The 25,588-nt window shown below is 37.5% G+C and overlaps 1 protein-coding gene across 1 annotated transcript; it reads right to left on the reverse strand.

The window, feature by feature from the left end:
• Nucleotides 1-1,575: 1,575 nt before the first annotated feature.
• LOC132161710 (protein DETOXIFICATION 21-like) lies at nucleotides 1,576-19,229 on the reverse strand. The gene is made up of 7 exons (XM_059571887.1): nucleotides 18,613-19,229; nucleotides 18,350-18,436; nucleotides 18,156-18,212; nucleotides 17,831-18,069; nucleotides 2,154-2,272; nucleotides 1,951-2,037; nucleotides 1,576-1,860 (listed from the first exon to the last, which is right to left on the reverse strand). Exons 1-7 carry the CDS (start codon nucleotides 19,179-19,181, stop codon nucleotides 1,789-1,791), a joined length of 1,230 nt encoding a protein of 409 aa, XP_059427870.1. The 5' UTR covers nucleotides 19,182-19,229; the 3' UTR covers nucleotides 1,576-1,788.
• Between the last annotated feature and the right edge of the window lie 6,359 nt (nucleotides 19,230-25,588).

The following is a 25,588-nucleotide window of genomic DNA, read 5'->3' on the forward strand; positions in this document are numbered from 1 at the left end:
AAGTTTTGGATAAAATTGGTCAAATTGCAAAAAATTGGAACTTTGGGAGGGTGGATTGCAAAAATTAAAACTTTGGTGTTCAAATTGAAAAAACGCTGTCAACTTTATGGGGGTAAACTGTAATTTTTCCTAATAATAATAAAACATCAATCTTCTTTAGTAGGAATACTTCATGGGAGGAGAAGGAAGCGATTTTGGAGATTTCTAGGATTCCATCCGCCTTGGTGGGTAAGTCTCGAACGGTAGCTTTCAAGGGTATTATTGATCGTGTATGGAAGAAGTTATAGGATTGGAATTGAAATTTTTATCTTGGGTTGGTAAGGAGATTCTACTTAAGGCGATGATACAGGCAATATCCACCTATTGCATAAGCGTTTTTCTTCTCCTGCATGCTTTATGTTTGGAGATAAATTCACAAACGCGAAAATTTTGGTGGGGTCATCAAGAAAATAAATCTCAGGTGCATTGGATGAGTTGGGGGCATATGGGTCTATCAAAAGAATTTGGAGGGATGGAGTTTCATGATTTCACTAGCTTCAACAAAGCTCTTTTGGCAAAACAAGTTTGGAGACTTTGGTACCAATTAGATAGTCTGGTGGCACAAATTATGAGGGCAAAGTATTATCTAGGGAGTTTTGTTTTGGAGGCTAGTTTAGGAAGAAGACCTTATTTTCCTTGGAGGAGTATACATAGCTCATGTGCCTTGATTAGGGAGGTGTTGGTGTGGCGGGTTGGTAATGGCTGCAAAACCCAGATTTGGAAGGATAGGTGGCTCCCAAATCCATCTACTTTTAGAACTCTTTCTCCACCTGCCTTATGGACCCGAATGCAACAGTTAGCAAGCTCATAGATGTAGACTCAAAGTGGTGGAATATTCCTCTTATGAGAAATTTATTTTCCAAAGAGGAGGTCCGAATGATCCAAGAAATCCCACTAAGCTGTACCAATTAGGAGGATGTTCTTATTTGGAGGGGTACCAAAAATGGTGTTTTCTTGGTGAAGAGTGCCTATCATATGCAGAAGGAGCTAGCATCCCGTTCCATGGCTGAAAGCTCGTCTCATGGTGATATGAAGGCAGCGAGGTGTGTGATGAAGGTGGGTTGTATAGCTCGGGCGGCGGTTGAGGCTATGGCAGTCTTACTGGCGATACAGCTATGCCGAGAGATGGGGATGCCAAAACAGTGGTTGATACTATCAATTCTGTGGACGTGGATAGGAGCTGGATGGGGCACGTAGTTGCTGATATCAAAGTTGAGCTCCAAGCTTTGCTACATTGGCAAATCACGTTCGTGAAGAGAGAGAAGGGAACCCAAGTGGCTCATAAACTTGCTAAATACGCTGTGAAGTAATATTTGGCGAGAAGCTAGCGCCTCCTGACACGTTATTGATGGAGCAATCTGCTCTAGTCTTTTGAAGTTTTTAATGAGAGAAGTCGACTACTATTATCAAAAACAAAGATTGTTCATTCCATGTCCCTAATTTATAATAGAAAAGAAGTATTTGGAGGTTGAGCCCCTCAAAGTGATCATTTGAAGGCTTTGATTTTCAATTTTCAACCGATTAAAGACCCTCTAATTCCTATCATTAGGGTCCTACATTTTCTTTTTTTTGTTTGTTTTGTTTAGGTGGTCATTGCAACAGAGACTATATTGGTAGCATATGCAATGCCCATAAAATGAAACCTATTTCAATCCAATCAATCACCTTCAGGGTATCTGAGTGGCTAAATTAATATAGGATTTTAAGATTTTCAGAAGGTAGAGAGAAGAGAAGAAAAACAGGTTGAAGTTATGCATCTGATGTTGATTCTTGGGCATCTTCCACAGCCCACTTGTTAACGCGACTACGAGCTATAATTACCTGCAGATGTTCAAATACTAACACAAATCAGATACGGTGGTTATAATTTAGAAAAATTAACATCTTCATTTAATTCAAGTAAGTTAATACCTGTTCATCCCAATCAGTTTTATAGGTGATAATAATAAGAACAATAGTTTGAACAAATGTGCCGAACAGCATTCCAATCCAAACACCCTACAATATCACATCCAATAATTTTGCAATTGCTCACATATCCCATAACAAGTGTATTTTTGTAATAATAATAAAAAAATGAAGGTAAAAATGTAAGGTGATAAAAGATGGCTCACCTTGACTTCCATATTAAACACATATCCAAGCACAGCGCCAACGGGAACCCCCACAAGGTAATAACAGGCTATGTTAACGTATGCTACAATGCTCTGCCACCCAGCTCCAACCGCAACTCCTGCATGCCCATGAAAACTACAAATTCTTTAATAAAACATATATCAACATCATTGGTTACTTTCTTTCTTTCACAGGACCAAGAGGGTTCATCAGCCTAATCCAAGATACATGGCCCATGAGAATGACGCAGCTAAGGCAAGTGGTTTTGCTTGTATGTTTTGTACTAGTACAATAAGTATAAATAAGGGCCATTGTAGTGAACATTTATTATGAATAATTATTAAGCAAAAGCTTGTCTTGTGGTTTGTTTCCAGCCCTAATTGGATTTACTTGGGTTCTCATTATTTGGTATCAGATCAATGGCTACCAACAAAATCGTATCATCCCGGAGCTGAAAGAAGGAATGCTAAAAAAGACGGTTACGGAGTCACAAATGTAAATCTCTTTCCAAGGGCATAAGGACTTAATCACCCAAACTTACTCCTCAACATTGAAGGACAACAATGAGAATGGGTCAACATCTTATGTGCTAGAGGGGAATTTTGGCTAGTCGAGTGGGCCTAAGGTGGTAGGTGGCTAGACCCATCCGATTATACTGTGTCCAGCCAAATTGGATTTTCCACGCTATTCAGGGGATGATCACATAGTTTGGTTGGATCGAGTGGTACAATATTTTGATTACCAACGGATGCCCGATGAGCAAAGGGTAACATTGGCTGCTTTTCACTTGGAAGGGGAATGGTGGCAACTATTAAAGAAGGTGTATAGGGAAGAGCAACTTGCAGTCACATTGGAAGTATTTGAGAAGGAACTAATAATCGATTTCGGGCCTACCAAAATAGAGGATTATGATGAAGGACTCTCCCGAATCCAACAATGCTGGACGTTGAGAGAATATCAACGTGAGTTCGAAAGACTTGCAAATAGTGTAAGTGGATGGCTCAAAAAGTGATTGTGGGAACCTTGCTCGGAGGATTGAAGGATGAGATTGTGGATGCAGTTCAAATGTTTAAACTATGAACTCTTCGCAATGCGTTTGAGCTAGCCCGTATGAAGGATGATGCCATCAACAAGCAAAGAAAGCATCATAAAGGTATAATATATGTTCGCATTGGCAAGGATTAACTATGTATAACTCCTATAATGTTAGTACTATTTTAATGGGAAATGATACTATGTGTTATTTAATTTTGTTAAAATAGCTACTATAAAATTCAAGATGTTTAATGGGATTATAAGAATACATATTGATGCTATCCATGTTCTTTTTTTTTTTTTAAAAAAAGAAATACATTCCAATTTCATTGATAATAATCACAAGCATAAAGCTCTTACATCGCAGGAACACAAAGCCCTGGAAATGCAAATTATAGCCGAAGCTATAAGGATACAACATCACCTAAAACCTCCGCTAACCTATAACTAGTTTTCAATTGAAATAACAGATCTGCATAAGACAGACGCAATCCAATGCATAGGTAGCGCAAATTCCTCCTCGTCCCAAAAGCCAGGATGAAGTTCACGTCCACAACTCGAAGGTTTGGACTAAAATTCACATCCACGACCTAAAAGATCTGGACCAAAGTTCAGTTCACATCCAAGTAGGCAGATTGAGTGGTCAAGCCTTATTACAAAACAGAAGCAAGAAAACCGAAATAAAACTTGGGCGAACCAAAGAGGCAGGGCCTTATTACAAGCAAATAACAGGAATGAAATGCATACCGAGAAAAAACATGAACACAGACAAAACAAGGAAAATAAAACAAACGGGAACAGGCACACGCAGCGTGGATGCCGATTGTGCACTCGCCGGAAACCGACACCGGAAGGGAACGATGGAAGCTCGACGCGGTGGGAACACGGAAAAAGCCCAAAACAGTGGACGGAGGGTGGCGAAATCGATCGCCCACTGGCCGAAAAACCATCGCAGCAGGGGACGTTGGGTGGCAAAGCGGGCGGAGGAGATCGGCGGTGAACACAAAACAAAACTGGGGAGAGTTTGAAAGAAACCCCCAAAATCAGCACCCACACCGAGTAGCACACAAGCAAGGTTACAAGAACATCACACCAAAAACATAGCAAAAAAACAGAAAGGAAAGGAGCAGAAAACAACCAAAGAGCCCCGCCAAGGACAAAAGTGGAACAAAGAGGAAGGGGCGGCAGAGAAAAGGTAGGGAGGAGGCAACCTGGGCCAAGGATATCAAGTAAACTACTGGCACCCGGTGCAAGGGCAGGCGAGTGGGAGGAGGGAGGCAACAAACGGCCATCCCTCTTCCCCTCACCATGGGGGAGGGGGCTTACCTGAGGCTGCGGCGCTGGAGAGATGCTATCCATGTTCTAGACCTAGTTCAAAACCAAAATTACTGGAGTAGTAAGCGCAAGACCCATAGTTTAAGAGCACTCAAAAAATACTAAGAGTTTGACGGGTCACCTAAGATTCCTAACAAGTGATCTGAGACCTTAACCCATCCAAACGGGAGCTATTTATAGCCCTAACCCCTATTGATGGGGATGAGTATCCATTAGAGTAACGCCTGAGCATTACTCCATATTCACATTTTCAAGCATAATGCTTCTCAGATGTAACGTCAGTAAGTCATCAAGCCAAGCATTATGTTTTAGGCTTTTGCACAATGTTTTTCAAAAACACAAGGAGAAGTGCATCCACTATGGCCACCCCTCCATCTAACATTATAATAACTCATTGTAAAAATCGTTATAGTTAAAAGCTAATTATTAAATATGGGTATTATGTGTGTGTGCAATACCCCAAAATAATAATATAAAATAAAATGTATTTAATACGACTCAGTCGAGTTTTATAGAAAACAATACTTGCAACTTAAAATATCCTAAACAATTTTCCCAAAAATCCCAAAACAATTTAAATACTTTTAACTCTAGTCCAATGTTCGAAGTTCCCCTAAAAAATTCAGTATACCCTAGATTCGAATGTTCGATGGTTCTTTGGAACGTTCGAGTGAAAGCCTAGAACTGTCGGTACAACAGTACACTGAATGTTCGAAGATAGTAAATCAATTGTTCAATAAAGCTTGAAAAGTAAATTTAACCTATTAGCCATATCATTTAGTCTTATCAACTCCGTCCACTACTATAAATAAACCCCTCATACCCCTTCACACCTCATTCATCCCCATGTACCATAGCCACCCCAATCCTAAAGAGAAAATGAAATTCTAGAGAGTAAAGAAGGTGATTTTGGTGTTGTTATATTTTCATTAAGGTAAACCTTGGACCTTACTCGTTTTTCATATTGTTCATGTTCTGACCATGTGATTTGCCATGATTTTTACAAGCCTTAAGTATGACATGATGAATTTATAATTTATCTCTCTTAAAAGTCAATGATTTCCAAAAAGTTAAGAACTTACCCTTATTTTCCAATATTTAGTACGTTGATATGGTTTTTGTTTTTATTAGGGTGTTAGAAGCTTTAGTTGAGATTTGTTACGTAATGTGTAAGAGTTTGGAGCTTTTCATGCATTCTAGTACTTGTCGAATGTCGACCCTAGTTGACTGAACCTTCGATATTGAGATTGAATGCTCAACAGTGCCCAGAATGGATAATTAGGGTTTTAATAATGGTTTAACTCCTAGTCATAGTTTTAACGTGCATAAATTAGACTCTCGAGGTGCCATTTATAATGTTAGAGTATGTTTCACAGTAGCGGGAGTTCAATATGTCTTAGAGTTTGGATAAGCGGACGAGGTAAGTTAATACTTACAAAATTTTTTAATAACATGTGAATGTCTGTTAGGTTTTAGTTTGGCCATATTCAATGATATTTCTTGTATTTCTTTTTGTTCAAAACTTTGGGGAATAACACTTAGGCTTTCAGAGGTTGTTTGAAGAACTTTTTGTTTTCCCGTCATGAACCCCGTCAGAATGGAACATGTAATGGGACTGTGTGAAGAGCCTACTTTTTCCTCGTCAGGAGTGCCATCAAGACCAAACATGTAATGGGGAGTTATTGTTTCCTCGTCAGGAGTTACATTAGGATAGGCATGTAACGGGATTGAAGCTAAAGATACTGTTTCCTCATCAAGAACCTCGTCAGGATGGGACATGTAATGGGACCAATGTTGAGCTCCCCGTTTTTCCGTCAGATGGTGGGTTAAGACGGGCCATGTGACGAAGATGGGACATTTGTTCTTCCCGTCATAATGGATCTGCTTTCTTGTTAAGACGTAGAATTCTCACATCTATGAATTTGTTCTTCCCGTCATAACGAGAAATGTATCCCGTTAGGACGTGAAGAGTAAAATGCTTTCATATAAAAGGATTTTCATGTCATTATTCATTATAGACTTTTAGGAAAATATTTTCTCTGTGCACTATTCACTGATGTCTCAAAGTTCTCTACGGACGTTGTGTCTTTAAAGTTGTTTGTTCAAGAGAGGATGTGATAAAGCTTTGGGTGTTGTGCCTTTGTACTTGTTTGGCGTGTTGCCTCTTCATTCACCTGCACAAAGATTGTTGCCATAATTACTTGAAGAAAGAAGTCTACCGAAGGGTCAGTAAGGAGATGCACTCCGTGACGATGGTCAGAATGGAGACAAGTTGGAAAGCTTATTGTTCTTACTAAGTCTAGAGGTCCTCAAGGTTGTGATAAGTGCTAAAATATACATATTTTAGCCCTTTAATTTACCTATGATAAGCTCTTAGTTTTGTCATTATTGGATGTTTTGCTTCCTTTTTGTGTTTTCTTATGTTTTTGAAGAAAAGCAAGTGTTTCCAGCAAGTTGCAGGCTTAAAAGACAAATTGGAAAAAAGCTGAAAGCCATAGGATCGATCGCAGCCAATCTAGGCTTGAGCGCACCTATGCTCGAGTGTAAGACAACCAGGATTGAGCACATTAGCTCTTGATGACATATCAAGCAGGCGCTAGCGTAGCATATGTTCAAGCGCCCAACATATGGATCGATCGCAGGTGTGCGATCGAGTGCACCAACCTGAGATCGAGCGCACTCGCACAGCTCAAATGCGGAAAGTGTCATTTTCCATCTCAGCTTAGATTTCTAGTCTCCTAGTTGGATTGGTAGACTGACCTATGATTGTATTAGGGTTTCTAAGTCTTTCCTAAGCCAATAAATAGACCTATAAGCCTCTAGAAAAAAGTGTGGACAAAAAGGCACAAGCTCTGGAAAGGAACTGAATGCTAGATCAAGAGGAGTTCGGATTTTTCTTCTCTTCCACCTTTTATTTTGTTATGTATTTTATATTTTAATTAGGACTAGATTGAAGCCCTAAGTCTTTTTAGGATTTCAATTACGCCTTTGTTTCAAACATATTTTGGTATTTTAGTTGATTAATTTCTGGTTTATTGAATTCCTAATATGCATATGGTATGGATTTGTTAATTAAGTCAATTTAGATAACTGAGTCTTGGGCTTAATAAAGTAACAAAAGAACCTCATCACGGGTTCTTGACTTAATCAACATGGGGAACTACGAGTAGATACCATGCTCTAGGTTTCATGTATTTATTGATTTCCATAAATTTATGTTTCCTTAAAGAACAACTTAGTAGATACCATGTTAAATCCCTTGGAGTAGAAACAAATTAGAGTAGATACCATGCCTAATTCATTGTTTAGGGAGATCAATAGCTTGAGGAGTAGATATCATGCCTTTAGGTTGACAAGCATTAAATATATCGTATGATTGAAATATTGGCGTATTGTTATCTTAATTAGTCTGATTAGTGGTCGATATCAAAACCCTAATCCCTTTTAGTCTTAGTTTATCTTTTATTTTATTCCTTTATTTCAATTCTATTCGTGACAATCTGTTATTAAATAGGAAATCAATTCTAAGCATAATTTACCAATCCTCGTGGGAATGATCTCGTATTTGCCTGCTATATTATCTTTTGATCTTGTGCACTTATGAGTAAAATGTACCGAGTATTCGCCTATTAATTTAGGTGGGTATTTGGAACAACAAGTATCGTCTAGTTTGTAACTCTGAATCTTCATATAGTTATTTTTTGGGTTTTGCTGCCCTAGAGTAATTTTTAGCTTTGATGTGTTCAAAGGGGTTTCTACTTCGTAAATAAACTTTGTGTTGTGTCAATGATATAGTTTTAATTCCGTTATGCATGTTTTATTTTTGTTATATAGCTTAGTTCTATGCTTTGATTATTTGGCGATTAGAGGTATAACACAATCCTACTAATCTTTCAATGTCTAAGGACTAAGCATGCATTTCTTTTCAATAACAGCCTATTACTTTTTATAAATGACTAAATGTTTAAATATGATATTTTTTCTAAATAAAGGAACAATATTGGCATTGTATGACATGGTATACCGATATGTGCGGTATAATGACCATGTGTTTACTATATGGACTTAATGTTAAGGAACATCTAGCAGTTGAAGCAATTGAAGTACAGCAAGCGAGAATGCGCTTGAGCGCACTAGTAACGCGACTGTTGAGGCAAAGATAATACAAGCTTATCCCCCCCACCCAAAAAAGAAAAAAAGAAAAAAAAGAAAAAAAAAAAAAACATAGGCTAGTTTGAATCACGAGAGCGCTCGCGCTCGAGCGCATTGCACCTGCATCCTACGTAGCTGTCTCCTATGCATAGTCTGTTTTGGATTCAATCTTTGAATCCAAATAGATCTCTTCTCCTCAGATCCGAATGCATCTCCTCTATTATCTTTAAAGTAGTTTTATCTCTTCCCTTTTTAGTTCTTTAGTTGTATTAGTTCTCCTTGTTATTATTGTATTAGTTGTCTTAGTTTGATTACAATTGTAACTCTTTTGCCTATATATACAATGAGAACGAAGCTAAGACTTTATTCCACCAAAAGCAAGTTTCTTTGCTTTCTTTCATGGTATCAAAGCCACACGGTTCACACCCCTCTTGTTGATGGCTCTGAGCCATGTCCACCAAAGCGTATTCCATCTTCCTCTGAGAAAAGTACTCCTGATGTCTCAAACCCAGAATATGTTCTTTGGGAATAGAAAGATCAATACATTCTCAGTTGGTTCATTGCAACCTTGACTGCTCCAATTGTGACTACTATCTATGGGTGCAAAACCTTAAGTCAAGTATGGAACATTCGCCACTTGTTATGCTTCTCCATCAAGGTCTCACTTCACCCAACTGGGACGCCAACTTCAAACTCTTAGACAAGGTAACAAGCCATGGGTTGATTTTATTCGTAGTGCCAAATCACTTGCTGACTAGTTAGCCATTGCCGGTAGTCCCATCACTGATGATGATCTTGTATCCTACATCATAGGTGGATTAAGCTCCACCTACAATTCTTTTGTCATGACCTACTCAATGATAACAAAGAATATCTCTAGGTCACTTGAAGAATTTCAGTTTGAATTACTTGGACCTGAACAACTCCTTGAACATCAGGCTGCCACTACCGAACTACAAACCTATGCCATGACTGCCCAGAAGCCAAGGTTATAAGCAGATATTCAACAACAAGAAACCTTTCTCCAATTATAGAAATTCTCCCTCAAAGAAGCCTTTCAATAGATCCCCTGGTATCCTCCCATCCCCTATTTTCCCTCAAGGAAAAACCATTATTGGAGGCTCCAGCAACTACATTCTAGGTAGAAATTCTCAACCTGGTATCTTCTCATCCAACAAGCCTCTTTGTCAGATATGTGGCCGCTCCAATCATCAAGCATTGGACTGCTTTTATCGCATGGATTATGCCTTCCAAGGACGACATCCACCATTTGAACTTGCTGCAATGGTCTCCCAATCCAACAATTTACAAGATAAAGATCAATGGCTTGCCGACAATGGAGCCAACACTTACATTACTAATGACTTGGAGAATCTAACTCTGCAGCAACCATATCAGGGTGATGAGACAATAGCAGTATGTAATGGTAGTGGACTTGGTATCTCCCACACTAGCTCTTCCTCTTTTCTTATTTCAAATCAAATTCTACATCTCAAAAATATCTTACACTGTCCTAATGGTACAACAAATTTACTTTCAATTAAGAAATTCTATTGTGACCATGATTGTCATTTTAAACTAACTGATAGCTATTTCTTAATTAAGGACAACCTCACAGTGAGGATCCTCCTACAAGGGGAAAGTGAAGATGGTCTCTGCCCATTAAGGTTACAATACTTCACCAGAAATAAAGTCAGAGCATTTATTACACGATTTGGGATTAAGGTGTCTTCTTCAGTTTGGCACAACCACTTAGGGCATCCAAGTCATCGAATCTTGCAGCATCTGCTTCACAATGACCACCTTCTTGTGTCTTCAGTTAAGTCAAGCCAGTCTATTTGTGTTTGATGTCAATTAGGAAACAGCAAAAAGTTAACTTTTGCTGAGTCTAGTCGTGTCACCACTACTCCATTGGAGCATATTCATAACGATGTATGGATTTCTCATTTATCTTTAATCAATGGAAGCAAATGATATGTTATTTTCATTGATGATTTCTCTAGATACACCTGACTATTTCCTCTTAAACTCAAATCAGATATTTTTGAAACCTTCGTTTAAATTCAAGCACTTAATAGAAAATTTATTTTCCCTAAGAATCAAACAACTTCAAACAAATGCTGGTGGTGAATACGCCTCTCATAACTTCACTAAATTTTTGTCAACACATAGTGTTCTTCATTGAACCACTTATCCACATACATCTCAACAAAATGGAGTTTCAAAAAGAAAACATAGGCATATCATTGAATCTGGTTTTAGTCTTCTAGCTTAATCCCACCTCTCTTCAAAATACTAGGTTGAAGCTGTCAGTACTGCCGTGTATCTCATTAATAGACTGCCTACCCCAACTCTCCAAAATTCAAGTCCTTCACCAAACTCTACAATAAGGAACTTGAATACACCTTTTTCAAAAATTTTGGTTATGCTTGTTATTCCCTCTTAAGACCCTATGCTAAAAACAAAGTGGAATTCAGAAGCAAACAACACATCTTCCTTGGATACAATGCTCGCCAAAAGGGTTACAAGTGTCTTGATCCCAACTCCAATCGTGGATATGTCTCTAGACATGTTATTTTTGATGAATTGGTATTTCACACATAGGGTATAGCATCATCTTCATCCCCTGACGAATTAGATCTTTCCGCTATAGGTATTGTTCTTGATTCTTCTCATTTTTACTCTGTGAATAATTCTGATTCTAGTATTATTCACACCCCATCCCCTATCACATTGACTTCCCCAGCACGAGTGGCTGCCCTAACAAACACTCTTGCTTCCCCTCTCTCCTCAAGGCTATTCTCCTCACCAACACCTGGACCCTCTACTCCATTGATTACCCCTACTGCAGAATTGCTACCTCCTATCCCTGACTCTTTGCCTTCTTCCCCTATCTCCAATCCAGATCAATCCCTGCTTTAGGTTCTACTTGCACCGCTTGAGCAAGCCTCTCCTCATATTGTCACAAGATCTATGACTAGAAACTCAAAACCTAAGTCTTTTCCCAACTATCGGCTATTCCTATCCTTAAAATCAACCAAGTGTCCACTAAAATCATTTCATGCCACACCCTTGCCTTCTATCCCTACCACATTTGCTTAGGTTGTCTCAAACCCTAAATGGTTTGCTGAATGGAAAGTGAACTTCAAGCTTTGGTTGACAATGGTACTTGGTCTCTCTGCCCTAGACCTTCACACCGAAACATCATAAAAAACAAGTGGGATTTTCGGCTAAAGGAAAAATCAAACGGCACTATTGAAAGATATAAGGCAAGACTAGTGGCTAAGGATTTTCAACGAAGAGATGATATTGACTACATTGAAACTTTTACTCCAGTTATCAAACCAGCCACTATATGGATCCTACTATCCTTAGCAATCCACTACAATTGGCGCCTCAAGCAATTGGAGCTTTCCTTCATGGTCACTTGAATGAAGAAGTCCTCATGTGTAACACCCCCAAAATTAGCCTTGGCTAACTTGGCAGGGTTGCTGGCAATTACTCCTGTTTAACCAATTTGTGGCTAAATGAGAAATCACCCCTCTAAGCATTATCAGAGTTAATGCATAGGAAGGTGAAAAAAAATATGAGAAACTATTAAATCATCAATGGATAAGTAGAATCCTTAAACTCAAAGACATGGAGCAACTAATAACAATATAAAACAAACCTGATAGTACCATGAAGATTCTAAAGCAAGGTCCGTAGTGGCAATCGTGCCACTCTTGAGTTCTAGAAACATACTTCCTAAAAGGGTAATAACAGCGTAAGTCTAACGACTTAGTAAGTAAACCTCACAATTAGGTATGATTGAGCTCATTTAAGCATAAATAAGTGTCCAGTTTTAGTAATCATTTGAAAAGAGGAGTTGTCTTCATTAATATACCATAAAAGTATTGTTTGGTTAATAAAGACGGTGGTGTACTCTTGGCGGCAATCGCCTAAGTATTTTAATGCAGGAAAAACTAATGTTTTATAGGTCATAACTCTAATGTATGGTCTACCCGAGATATTACCCCTTCCCAGCAGGGTTAGTGCTGTCCTAAGGGACCTATAATACAATGCCGGTGCTCCAGCCATTGTACGCTACCATACATAATACTAGCGGCACGACTGAGTCCGACCTCAGGTGGCCTACACCGCTAATGATGTCCGTCCTATAGTAGCCTAGCCATTTGGGTATGGCTACACCAGGTCACAAAACCATTGGATCCAAAGCTCACATAACAACACACACATTTGACTATAGAATGAAGTCTATACAGTAAGCCCATGGCCATTATACCGCATGTATTGGTGTACCATGTCATATGATGCATCTTATTAATCAGTTGATAAAGCAGTTATCAAGTTATTACGAAAAGTAGACATGCTCATATCATACTCGTGGTCAGTCAACTGACATATCCCATGTTTTGAAGAAAGTTTTCGTAATTGTTTACTTACCTCGTACACTCGCTCGAATCCTCCAACATAGCTAAATCCTGCTATAACGAAATACGACATGTTGTGATGCACAGTTCTAGAGGACTCTTACGAGTAAGATACTACGCTTTATCTAACAAAAGGGTTGCTAGGGCCTAAGTTTCACAAATGGGGCTAAGGCAGATGTCTGACCTCTTGACCGTACTTCCAGGCTCGAGGAGCGTACGGCCAGTCAATGAGTAGGCATTTCGGCCAAAAGCTCCTAACGGGGTTTCAAGGCTCCTATGCAATCTAGAGACTACTATAACTCTTTCTAGGCTATAAAATAAGCAAATGCGTCATAAGAAAACTCAACATCATGCAATACAAAAAATCAAAGGAGCTTTCGAAACTCTTTTAAAAACATTTCTTGGTTTGTAACGAAAGGAGTGAAAACCTAATATAACATCCTTTTGAAAACTCACAACATTTTGGAAAACAATAAAACAGTAGTGAAAGTGTAAAACGGGCAGGGTTTACCTCGGGAGGTGGCAAGAACACCAAGCTTTCCTCATTTTCTCCAAAAATCCTCTAAACTTTCAAGAAAACTCACAAGAATACTCTGATAGGTGTTTGCAGAGGGCCTAGGGGCGAGGAATGGATTCTGGGAACGAATAAAGGATGGATGTTTATAGGGGAGAAAAGCTGGAGGCATTCACTAACTACTCTAAAAGTAGTGGACGTTCGGTACTATAAGGGCGTACATCCGGTACTATTACACATTGGGTAAAAGGGTTTAGCGTACATTCTGGGTATTATCCAAGGGTTTTTCAAAAAGCAGTGTACGTCCCGGGTGGTCCCATTGTACTATTGTCAACGTACGTCCGAGAGGTCCCCCTGTGTACGTCCTCTACTAAAAACAGTAGCGTACGTCCGGTAACCCTGCGTACGTCCTCTACTAAAAACAAGAGCGTACATCTGGTTTGCTGGGCGTACGTACGGTCAGAAATGGTAGGTTTGGGTTTCACTTCAAAGGCTTCATGGCCAAGTGTAAGGGCTATGAGTTATGCTGAGATGGCTTAGAGTTTTCTGTTTAGGGCTGATTTAGAAGGCTATTAGCTCGTTGAATAAGGGATTAAAACTCTTTTCTTTTTAAAACAATTTAAAAAGTTGAGGTATTAAATCATGGAGCAGCTTACTGGTTTTGTTGATGCAGCTTTTCCAAATCATGTATGTAGTAAGCTCAAAAAGGCCTTCTATGGTCTAAAGCAAGCCCCAAGAGCCTGGTTTCACAAATTGTCACAAGCTCTTCTCCATCTTGATTCTGTTGGATCCCTAGCAGACACCTCTCTTTTTATGCTTCATCAAGGTTCTATTCATATTTACATACTTATATATGTTGATGATATCATAGTAACATGCACAGATTCATCTATCATGGAGTCTCGCATCCACGACCTTCAATTGGAATTTAAGCTTAAAGATCTTGGCTGCGTTTCATACTTCGTAGGCATCCATGTTCTTCGTGACAAATCTAGCTTACATCTAAATCAAGGAAAATACATTATTGACTTACTTGATCGTGTGCAAATGCTTGGAGCAAAGCTTTATGCCGCACCCTGCACTTCAAGCAAGAAACTCACCAAGCTTGATGGTAATGTCCTACCCGATCCCACAACCTATCGCCATATAATTAGAGCTCTCCAATATTGCACACTCACAAGACCTGACATAGCCTACATTGTCAACCAATTGTGCCAATTTCTCCATTGTCCAACCAATGAACATATGAAGGCTACTAAAAGAGTCCTAAGGTACCTTAAAGGCACACCAGATCATGGCCTTCACTTCATTACAAGTCCTCTTCAATTTCAGGCATACTGTGATTCTGACTGGGCAGGGGATCTTCTTGATCGTAGATCCACCACATGGTATTGTGTCTTCTTTGGTTCCAACTTGGTGTCTTGGCATGCCAAGAAGCAGCCTGTTGTCTCAAGATCTAGCACCGATGTTGAATATCGTGCCATGGTCATCACAACTACTGACCTCTCATGACTTCCAATGTTACTCAAAGAATTGCTGATTTCTCTCCATGATCCTCCTTACTTTGGTGTGATAATATAGGAGATATTGCCTTAGCTTCCAATCCTATCTACCATGCTCGTACCAAGCATGTAGAAGTAGACTACCACTTCATCCGTGGGAAAATTCTTCACAAAGATCTTAGTGCTAGCTACATTCCAACTCAAGATCAATGTGCTGATATCTTTACAAAGGGTCTTACCTCCTCTCGCTTTCTTTCCTCAGAGACAAACTCATGGTCACTCCTCCTCTCGTTCATTTGAGGGGGCCTGTTAAGAAACATCTAGCAGTTGATGCAATTGAAGTACATCAAGCGAAAGTGCGCTCGAGCGCACTACACCTGCATCATGTGTAGCTATCTCCTATGCATACTGATGAGTGCCAAATATTGCATATTTGGGCCCCTTAATTTGCATTGTTAATCCTTTAGCTTTATAATCTGATGTTTTGTGCTAGTTTGGTGTTTTAGTGTTTTGCAGGTTGTTGAAGGAAAACTGCGGTCTTAATGTAAAAGACGCAAAGAAGTTGGAAAAAGAGCATTTTTGGAAGTGGGATCGGGCGCATCTGCACTCGAGCCCAGCAAGGGCACGCTCAAGCACACCCCCACCTATGCCCAAGCAAGCAGCGCCCAAGCGCTATGCCGCAAGAGCAGTAATGCATGCTCGAGTGCAAGCAAGCGCACCTAGTATGCGATTGAGCACACTCAGTTGTCCTGGCGCCGGATTTAGGTTAAAACCCCTAGGCAAGCCCTATAAATAGCATTCTTTTCTAGCGAAACAAACCAAGGGGGCGTCGTTCAGTGTAATTTTCAAGTTTTTGGCATCTTTTAGCTCTGAACACATTTAACTTTGTAAGTTTATCAGTTTTGATGAATTCAATTAGTTTTAATTTGATTTTTGTAGACATAAAAGGCTAAACCTTCAACTAAGGTTGAAGATGAAGCCTCACAATTGATTAGCAGTCACATTCTCATTGTAATATTCGTACAATTCCAATGTTTAATATATTTGATGTTTTATTTCAATTCAATCAGTTGATTAAACACTTTTAATTGATTGTTTTGATTATTATTTGTGTAAACATTGGATATTCGATATGTTTCATTCGATAGATACATTGAATCATTCAATTTAAATTGGATATCCATTATGATTCGTCAATCAAATGGATACATTGGATGATTTGGTTTAAGTTGAGTATTCTTTGTGATTTGTAGAATGGATGGATTCATTGAATGTTTTAATGTGGTATTTTTATGAAAAGTGGAACATGCATAGGGTTTTATCATTCTTCAACTGTATGGACAAAACATGAGAATGTGTTGCTTGATTTGGTGAGTGTGAATTCTAAGCCTTAGTATTTTTATTCACTTGATTAAAGTTAATTTCATTTAGTTTTTATTTTTGCAAGAAAAATCACCCAATTGTTGGAACTAGATTAAAGTTTAATTAATTTAGATAGAAGTTTGTTTTCACGAACACAATTCCCTGTTGATTCGACCTCACACTTGCGAAAGTTATATTGCAAACGACTTGTGCACTTGCGAGTAACAATTAAAACTCACAACACATACTCTGTTTTGGATTCAGTCTTTGAATCCAAACAGATCTCTTCTCCTCTAATCCGAATGCATCTCTTCTATTATCTTTAAAGCAGTTTTATCTCTTCCCTTTTTAGTTCTTTAGTTGTATTAGTTCTCCTAGTTTGTATCAAGTTTAAGGTTATTAAACTTGATTACAATTGTAACTCTTTTGCCTATATATACAATGAGAACGAAGCTGAGACTTCATTATGCTAAAAGCAAGTTTCTTTACTTTCTTTCACTTAACCCTATGGTCACAAAGATTTATTGTTATGTTTGACCTTAGATTTAATGGTTATTTCATGATTGGTGCACCTAAACTTGATTGGTGGTCACTATAGACGAATATCATTAGTAGCGTGGCCACCCGATGTCGGACTCGATCAGGCTGCTAATAAGTGGACAATACATGAAAGATATCTGGGGCACCAGTATTGAATTACAGGTCCTTTACGACAATGCCAACCTTACCAAGAATGGATTAAGGGCTTGGAAAGATTATATGGAAGATAGTTATAGTTAATATATATATAGTACGATTCCCCTGCATTAAAATATGAGTGATTGTTATCATAATTATGCCCCATCCTTCCTTTAAAATGAACTACATTGAAAATTCACTTTTACTATTCCAAGTTATAAAACGTCAGTCAAAGGCTCATTGCATGACCAACTACTAATATTTGCTTACTAAGTCTTAGACTTGTGCAGTTATTTTTTTTTCCACTTGGCAAACGTACACTTTGACGTTTTGCGGTTTAGCAGGTCTCTAGAGTATAGAGTGATAAAATTAGCTAGGATGAAGATGTCGGGTTTTGGTTTATAAAATGTTTTTGGTAGCTCTGACCCTATATTTGATCATACATAATGGCATTAAGGATTATGGTAATCTCATATCATGAATTTTTACTTTCTGCAAGTTTTTACTCTGTTATCTTTGAAGGGTAATACAACCAGTTAGTTACTAGTTAATTGGAGTGGAGGAGTTACTAGTAATTCTTTCAATATTGATTGAATAAATCAGTTTAATTTTGGAAGCGTTATAGTATGTGTAGGTTGAAGATAATGGAGAAAGAGGAAGTGTACCAGAGAGCACTGGTTGAACACTGTTGAGTAGTATAGAGAGAGCCAGCAAGGGTGACAATTCTGCCACCGCTTCAACCACCTCCTGACTTTCGGTGAATATGTAGGCAACACGTCCTCTGAAGTAAAGGAAAAATAGAAAAAGCACGAATCCAATGGTGAATGATGTCAGCACTATCATCATCATTGAGAACTTTGCAGCTCTTGAACTCCCTCTTCCTAGCTCATTTGATACCCGGACACTGCAACATTTTCATAAATGCATCGTACCTTGTCCTTGATATAGTTATTTTCAAATTTAAGATACAATATTAGATGATGCTCATACCTTGCTGCAGCCATGAATCCTAGAGATATCATCATTTCCCACCCATTGATATTAATACTGTAAAGAAGCATATTTTTTGAATTATCAAGATTTATTGAGTATGATGGATGATATATTTTTGAATTAATAACAACATGAAAGCAAAAGCCAAAGAAACATTAAAAAAAAAAAGGAAAAAAGTTGATTAGAATTACCATATGGATAGAGCATCGATGAAGACCTCAGCATTTTTCATATTTCCTGTTAAAAGAACCAACACTGTGTTGTACCAGAGCTCCAGACTGCCATGAAACAAATGTCATTCACTAAAAAACTTTTTAGATACATGTTATACCTATACGAAAGCAATTATCAAATTGACAAACTTCAAGAGGCTATGAACTGATTCTTAATTTATAAATCACATATATATTAATTTGCAGTTAGAAAAAAAAAAAAAGAAGTCTTAATTAATTACCAGAGCATAATACCAGATGATAGCGAAAGCTTGAAAACCAGCCAAAGATCCTTGAAAGCTAATATTGAGAAGCCCTTCCATGTTTCCCGACAACCTCCACATACAACAAATATAAACTGGCCGATATTTGGAATCCAAAAGGCCACCAATGTGGACAACATTGCACCCGGAATCCCAAACTTATATTTCACAGTTAAAAGCCATGAGAGGAGGATGTGGACTGCAATTGAAAATGCTGCCAAGTAGGTAATAACCATGTTTTTGCTCTGTGATTGTAAGAACATTTGGCATGTGAAACTTATAATGAAGGAAAACACCACACCAATGAACCAGTAACCAATGTTTCCTCCTAGTTCTGCAATATTTTCCTCTTGGCCTAAAAGCTCTAGAATTGGGGTTGTGAAGATAAATAGAGGAAGAAGAAAGATTGAGGTCAAGAACAAAACTATCCATGACCTTTGAAGATATACTCCAAGCATGTGGTATTGTTTTGCACCATATGCCTGCCCACAGAGAGTTTCCAGTGCACTAGCCATGCCCAACTGCACTTCCAAATTCACTAACGTCATTCAAATCAAATAGAAAGAGCTCTTTTCAGGTACAAGAGACCACAATAGCTATGAAAAGAAATATTACAATTGTTTGATGATCAATTACATGTATATAACACTATTACTACTGGTCAATAAACATATAATGATAAAGATATCCAAAAACATATATAACAAAAAAAAAGAAGAGAGAGAGAGAGGGTTGATTAATTTTTATGGTGAAACGTTTGCTCATCTCAATTATTTTGCAACAAGAAATACAAGGAAGAAAACAGAGGGTCCTTGAATTTCTAGTATTGAGTTTCACCAAAAACAGAAGAAGAGTTTCATGTTTCTTTGGCTTTTTCTTGAATAATTCCTCATCAACCTTAAATTCTTGATTAGCAAAAGAAGGCCAAGAAGTTCGAAAGGGGTCTACACCCATTAATCAGGACGATGATGGCATGCTTTGACATTTAGAACTTCTCCCAGTTAGTGGATTGTGCTTCTGTCTACGAGTAAAGTTCGAAGGAAAATATTGTGACATTTGCAGAACATAGGAAGTAAACCTTCATCCCTGGTACCTCATTTGGAAGGATTGGATCTAGGAAAAATATTGTTGTAAGAGGCAAAAAGAAAGATATAGAGTATTTGAAAGAAAATTCTCTAACTCGATAATGATTCAATTGATGATTTTTACATAATAAGTTAGCCTATTTATAAAAGAGAAAAACTTATAAAGAAAGTAAACATAATCGTAGTAGTAATAGTAAACCTAATCCTAATAAAAAAATGAAAATAATTAAAGCAAATCTAACCATATTAACAAAAGGAAATAAAGTCCTAATAAAATAAAATAAAATCCTAATATAAAATTAACAATCAGCGAGAATCGTAATAATCTTTTCTTTTCTACTTTTATTGTCGGAGAACGGATAAAATTTCGATCAAGCGGCGTTGCTCCGATATTATTTTTGATTTTTTCCTTATTTTTGTTTTTAGCAAAAATATAGGTGAATATCGTCTTACATCAGACATGCTCCAATCGTCCCTCGGTGTCAACAATAGCAATATTAAAAGAATCAAGCATCGGTTCCATGCTGGCATTGCAATAAGGTTCATTGGGGAGCTTCGAGCTTGTAGAGTTGGCTTGGGAGTATGCGATCAGCATGGCCAAGCTCGTCACTTTAGCAAGTTTGCACAACTAAGGTATCAGTACCACAACATGGGAAGGCACAAAAACCATTGGCGTTAGCTCGGATTTTTTGCTCTTTCCAAGGAAGCTTAAAGAAGAATAAGATGTGGAGATACCATTCCTGTTCTTGGATTTAAAGCATCCGTTTTATTTGATTCAAGGGCTACCAATTCTTTCATGTCTACCGTCTTTGCTAAGTTATGTAGACTAGCGGTAGCATGCCCAAAGGTTAGTTTTGCTGTAACCACTCCAATGGGAAGAATGTAAGAAATTCTATATATATTAAATGCTCATTAACAATAAAACTAACAGCGGAAATAATTTAATATATATGTACCTCCGGCTATTGCTTTGCTCAAGCAACTTGAAGAACAACTTCACAGCAACCAAACTAAAAAACAAAATTATTGAGAGATTCTTCTGACCTATGCCTACCAGTGAGTGCCAATTGATGGAATACATAGGCCTTATTTATAGGTAGGTCAGGGGACCCTCAATTAAAGCTGTTACCTTAATTATTTCTCCCATCAAGGAATAAAAATCAAATCAATACAACTAATTGATTCCACAAAAATAATATCTTTAATTAAATCAAATACTTGTTCCACAAGAATTAAATCAGTGATTTAATTCAGAATATTTGATTGAAATCAAATAATTGTTCCACAAGAATTAAATCAGTAATTTAATTTAAAATATTTGATTTACACAATAAGCTTTAATTGGAATAAATTACTGAACACCGTAATTACATATATTTTATAATTACAATATATGTGACATACTTTAAATGAAATTTCTTACATTCTCCCACTTAGCCCTTATGACACATAAATTCCTTATGGTGTTCAGTTATATGATATGGCCAATACTTTATTTATTCCAACCTTTCATGGAATCCTCCCACTCGCTCAAGGAATACTACACACGAATCATGGCGGTAAAGCTTTTCTATGATAAGCCGTCCCTTCCATGTATCACGATGTGCAATATCTCCCTAAATGAGTATTTTATGGATAATGTAATTTATGAATGAACTTCCTATAAGTCATTCGGGTCCAACTTTAATTTTATCCCCACGGATAAGAATAATATATGTGTGCACAAAAATCTTTATAACATAACCTTTATGTCTATAGACCAATTAAAGAGAAACTAAGCACAAATGAATTAATGAATCTCATATATTCCACATGACTTTATACTTTCTTTACCGGTAAACCTTTAGTCATGGGATCCGCAATCATTAATTCAACACTTATATTCTTAATAGACACTTATTGTCACTTAATGTTCTCTTTCATAGTGATACTCTATGTCGATATACATACTTCTGCTTCTACTCAGTTTATTCTTAGAAAAATAACTATAGTAGAATTAACTCAGAAGATCTTTATGGGTCTAACTATAAAATCAACAATTTTGAGACCTTAACAAAAATGTCTCAACCATAATGCCTGTGTAATTAATTCACAGCATGTAATGACTTTTGCTTTCATGGTAGATGTAGCAACTATAGCCTGCTTACTGCATCTTCAGTACATATATACTGAAGTTGATTCTCTACTATCTACACATTTGGCAAAAATCAAACCTGAATAAACACCACCAAATGGTAAGTGTATCTTTAGGTTAAACTGTAGTTCTTGGTTCATTGCATATTCCATAATACTATATTGACCCAATAGTCCAATGGCTATTTCAATGTCGGGTCTAATGTAGACCCGTTGATACATATGGAATATTTTTTTCTTCTGCCTTTGTTCCAATACATTTGGGACATTATCCCCTTTAATAATAGGTGCTACTGAAGATTCATAGTTCTTCATTTTGAATCTCTCCCAAAAACACTTTAGTGAGAAGAACTTTATGTAGCAAACCTAAATTAGTGCTTGCAAGCAAAATATTATCTATATATAGGACTAAAAGAAATGTAACTTTACTCCCACTGACCTTAAGGTATATTCAATGATTAACAAGGTTCTCAATAAACCCATGTAAGGTAACAACCTTGTATTATACACCACTAGTGAGAGGCCTATCTTAGTCCATTAATAGATATCCTTAATTTGCAAGCTTTCTGACTGTTATTAATAAAACCCCTTAAGTTGTCTTATGTAGGGGTGTAAACGAGCCGAGCTTGAGCGAGCTTCCCTTGTTCAGGCTTGGCTCGTTTAAATTTGACTCGAGCTCGAGCTCGAGTCGAGCTTAAGGGCGAGTCAAAAAAATCGAGCTCGAGCTAATAATAAGTCGAGCCGAGCCAGCTCGCGAGCTGGCTCTTATATTTAATGTTTTTGTTTTCAATTTTTTTTTTTTTTTTTAACTTCAAGTACTCTTAAACGGCTTAAGAAGTTAGTTTGCATATGAGCATTTGCTTAACCTGACTAGTCAAGTATGGAGCCTGAGTCAATACAGCAAGGCATTTGGTTTCAAAGAGAGAGGATATGCATCCTTTTATAGATAAGCAAACTTAGAGATTGATGTTTTCTTAACAGGTAGTGATAGTGTTTGGGTCTATTTGATTCTTCAATAGTTTATACCTTTCACAATCTCCCTCAATAGTTTTTGCTTGATTCTTCTTCCTTTCGTTTGGATATGTTCTAATTGAATCAAGGTCTTTTTAATGATTGCTCTCTCTCTTTGATCATGAAGGGTCTAGAATTTTCCATTCTCTAACGCTTAAATATAAATGCAATTTTAAGGTTTTAATAATTATGAGATTTATAATTAATTATGTATTACTTAGTTATATATATATAGACACACACACACACTCGAGCTTATACGAGCTGTTCACGAGCTTAGCCGAGTCGAGCCGAGCTTGCTTCGTTTAATATTCGAGCTAGGATTTGTGTTCATGAAGTGTTTCATTTAATATTCGAGTCGAGCTTATGCGAGCCGAGCCCGAGCTTGCTCGCGAGACACTTCGCTCACTTAACAGCCCTAGTCTTATGTACACCTCCTCCTTAAGATCCTTATTCAGGAAAATTGTTTTTCACATCCTTTTGATATAGCTCTAAAACAAAATGAGCTACTCATACCATGATAATCAATGCCTTCATTTTGAGTAAGATCATTGGCTACAAGTCTAACTTTATATCGTTCAACATTACCTGGAAGCATCCTTTTAGGTTTTATAAACCCATTTGCAGCCTATGGTTACAACTCCCTTTGGTAAGTCAACAAAATTGCAGACTTGAATTTTAGCCAAAGATTTCATCTCCTCCTTCATGGCATTGAAACACAATGTGAAGTTATCTCCACCCAAAAGGATGTGAAAGCAAATTTTTGATCGTCCTTAGGTCCGACATAAAAATCATACTCCTGAAAGCGTACAACATAATCACTAGAGATTGTTGGTCGCCTTATTCTAGAAAATCTTCTTAATCCTACTTCATTTACTTTTGACAAAGTCTGAGTAGGTTCATTCTGAACTTGTTCCTTATGAGTTGACTGTTCTGAAACCGATTGTGCTTGAAGATAATCAATTTGATTTTTCTTAAGCACAGTCAAACACCCTTCATGTGAAGGGGCTTCAGTTAACTCTTGTGCTTCCTCTAATTCAATCCCTTGAGAATAAGCACTCCCACTAAGTTCAGCGTCCTCTATAAATTTTGAATATTAGACTCAACAATTCTAGGACTAAATGAAGAACAGTAAAGCCTAAACTCCTTGGAGTTTACTGTATAACCTATAAAATTTCGCTAGTTGTCCTTGAAGCTAATTACATTAGGTGTGGAGTATAAATCCTCACTATAGCAAGACAACCCCATATGTGTAAACAATTTGAACTTGGTTCCATTCATTCCTTAATTTAGGTGTCTTATGGACAACTCTGATTGGAATCGAGTTAAATGTATACACAGCGGTTTTCAAGGCTTCACTCCATTAGGAGAATAGAACATTACCTTTCATGTCCCTTTTCGTGTACCTACCATAATACTATCTGCCTCTATCAGATCTTACGATCTTGATTTTCTTTTGTTTTGTTTCTCTACTTCCACCTTATAGGTACTGAAAGCATTTAATGCCCCAACCTTATGATTTAGAAGATAGAGATACATAAACCTTATATGGTTATTACCGAAAGAGATAGGATATCTCTAACCATTTAGGCAAGAAGTATGAAAAATGTTACACTTGTACATGATCTCAAGAATTTCAAAAATACTTTTGTTGGCACCTTCAGTGGTATAGTTGGTCTGCTTTTCCTTAATGCAGTCCACATAAATACCAAAGGTAGTAAATTTCAAGAGTCGTAAAAACTCTATCATTTATCGACCTTTTTATTCTTTATAGAAATATATTCCAATCTCCAATGCCATAACATAGAGGATTTTCTCATTCATAAGACTCTGCTTTATGTCAACATTTATATGCAGGGATTAATTTTCCCAAAAATTGGGATTTAGATCAATTTTAAATAGACCATTAATTTAATATTCCACCCAAAAATTTTAACAATACAAGGGAATAGACCGTTTTCACCAACTCGAGGAAATGATGCGGTCAAGCTCCGCGTCCAAGATGACTCAATACAAGGGAGCGCCAGACAAAGCTTCCCCAGCCTTTACGATTGTGAGATCGTCGGTCGATAGTGAATTAGGTAATGACATTTTTTAATGGTCAATAGCAATATTAAAAGAATCAAGCATCGGCTCCATGCTGGCATTGCAATAAGGTTCATTGGGGAGCTTCGAGCTTGTAGAGTTGGCTTGGGAGTATGCGATCAGCATGGCCAAGCTCGTCACTTTAGCAAGTTTGCACAACTAAGGTATCAGTACCACAACATGGGAAGGCACAAAAACCATTGGCGTTAGCTCGGATTTTTTCCTCTTTCCAAGGAAGCTTAAAGAAGAATAAGATGTGGAGATACCATTCCTGTTCTTGGATTTAAAGCATCCATTTTATTTGATTCAAGGGCTACCAATTCTTTCATGTCTACCGTCTTTGCTAAGTTATGTAGACTAGCGGTAGCATGCCCAAAGGTTAGTTTTGCTGTAACCACTCCAATGGGAAGAATGTAAGAAATTCTATATATATTAAATGCTAATTAACAATAAAACTAACAGTGGAAATAATTTAATATATATGTACCTCCGGCCATTGCTTTGCTCAAGCAACTTGAAGAACAACTTCACAGTAACCAAACTAGAAAACAAAATTATTGAGAGATTCTTCTGATCTATGCCTACCAGTGAGTGCCAATTAATGGAATATATAGGCTTATTTATAGGTAGGTTAGGGACCC

This window comes from Corylus avellana, chromosome ca9, assembly GCF_901000735.1.
Source record: "Corylus avellana chromosome ca9, CavTom2PMs-1.0".
Taxonomy (NCBI): Eukaryota; Viridiplantae; Streptophyta; class Magnoliopsida; order Fagales; family Betulaceae; genus Corylus; species Corylus avellana.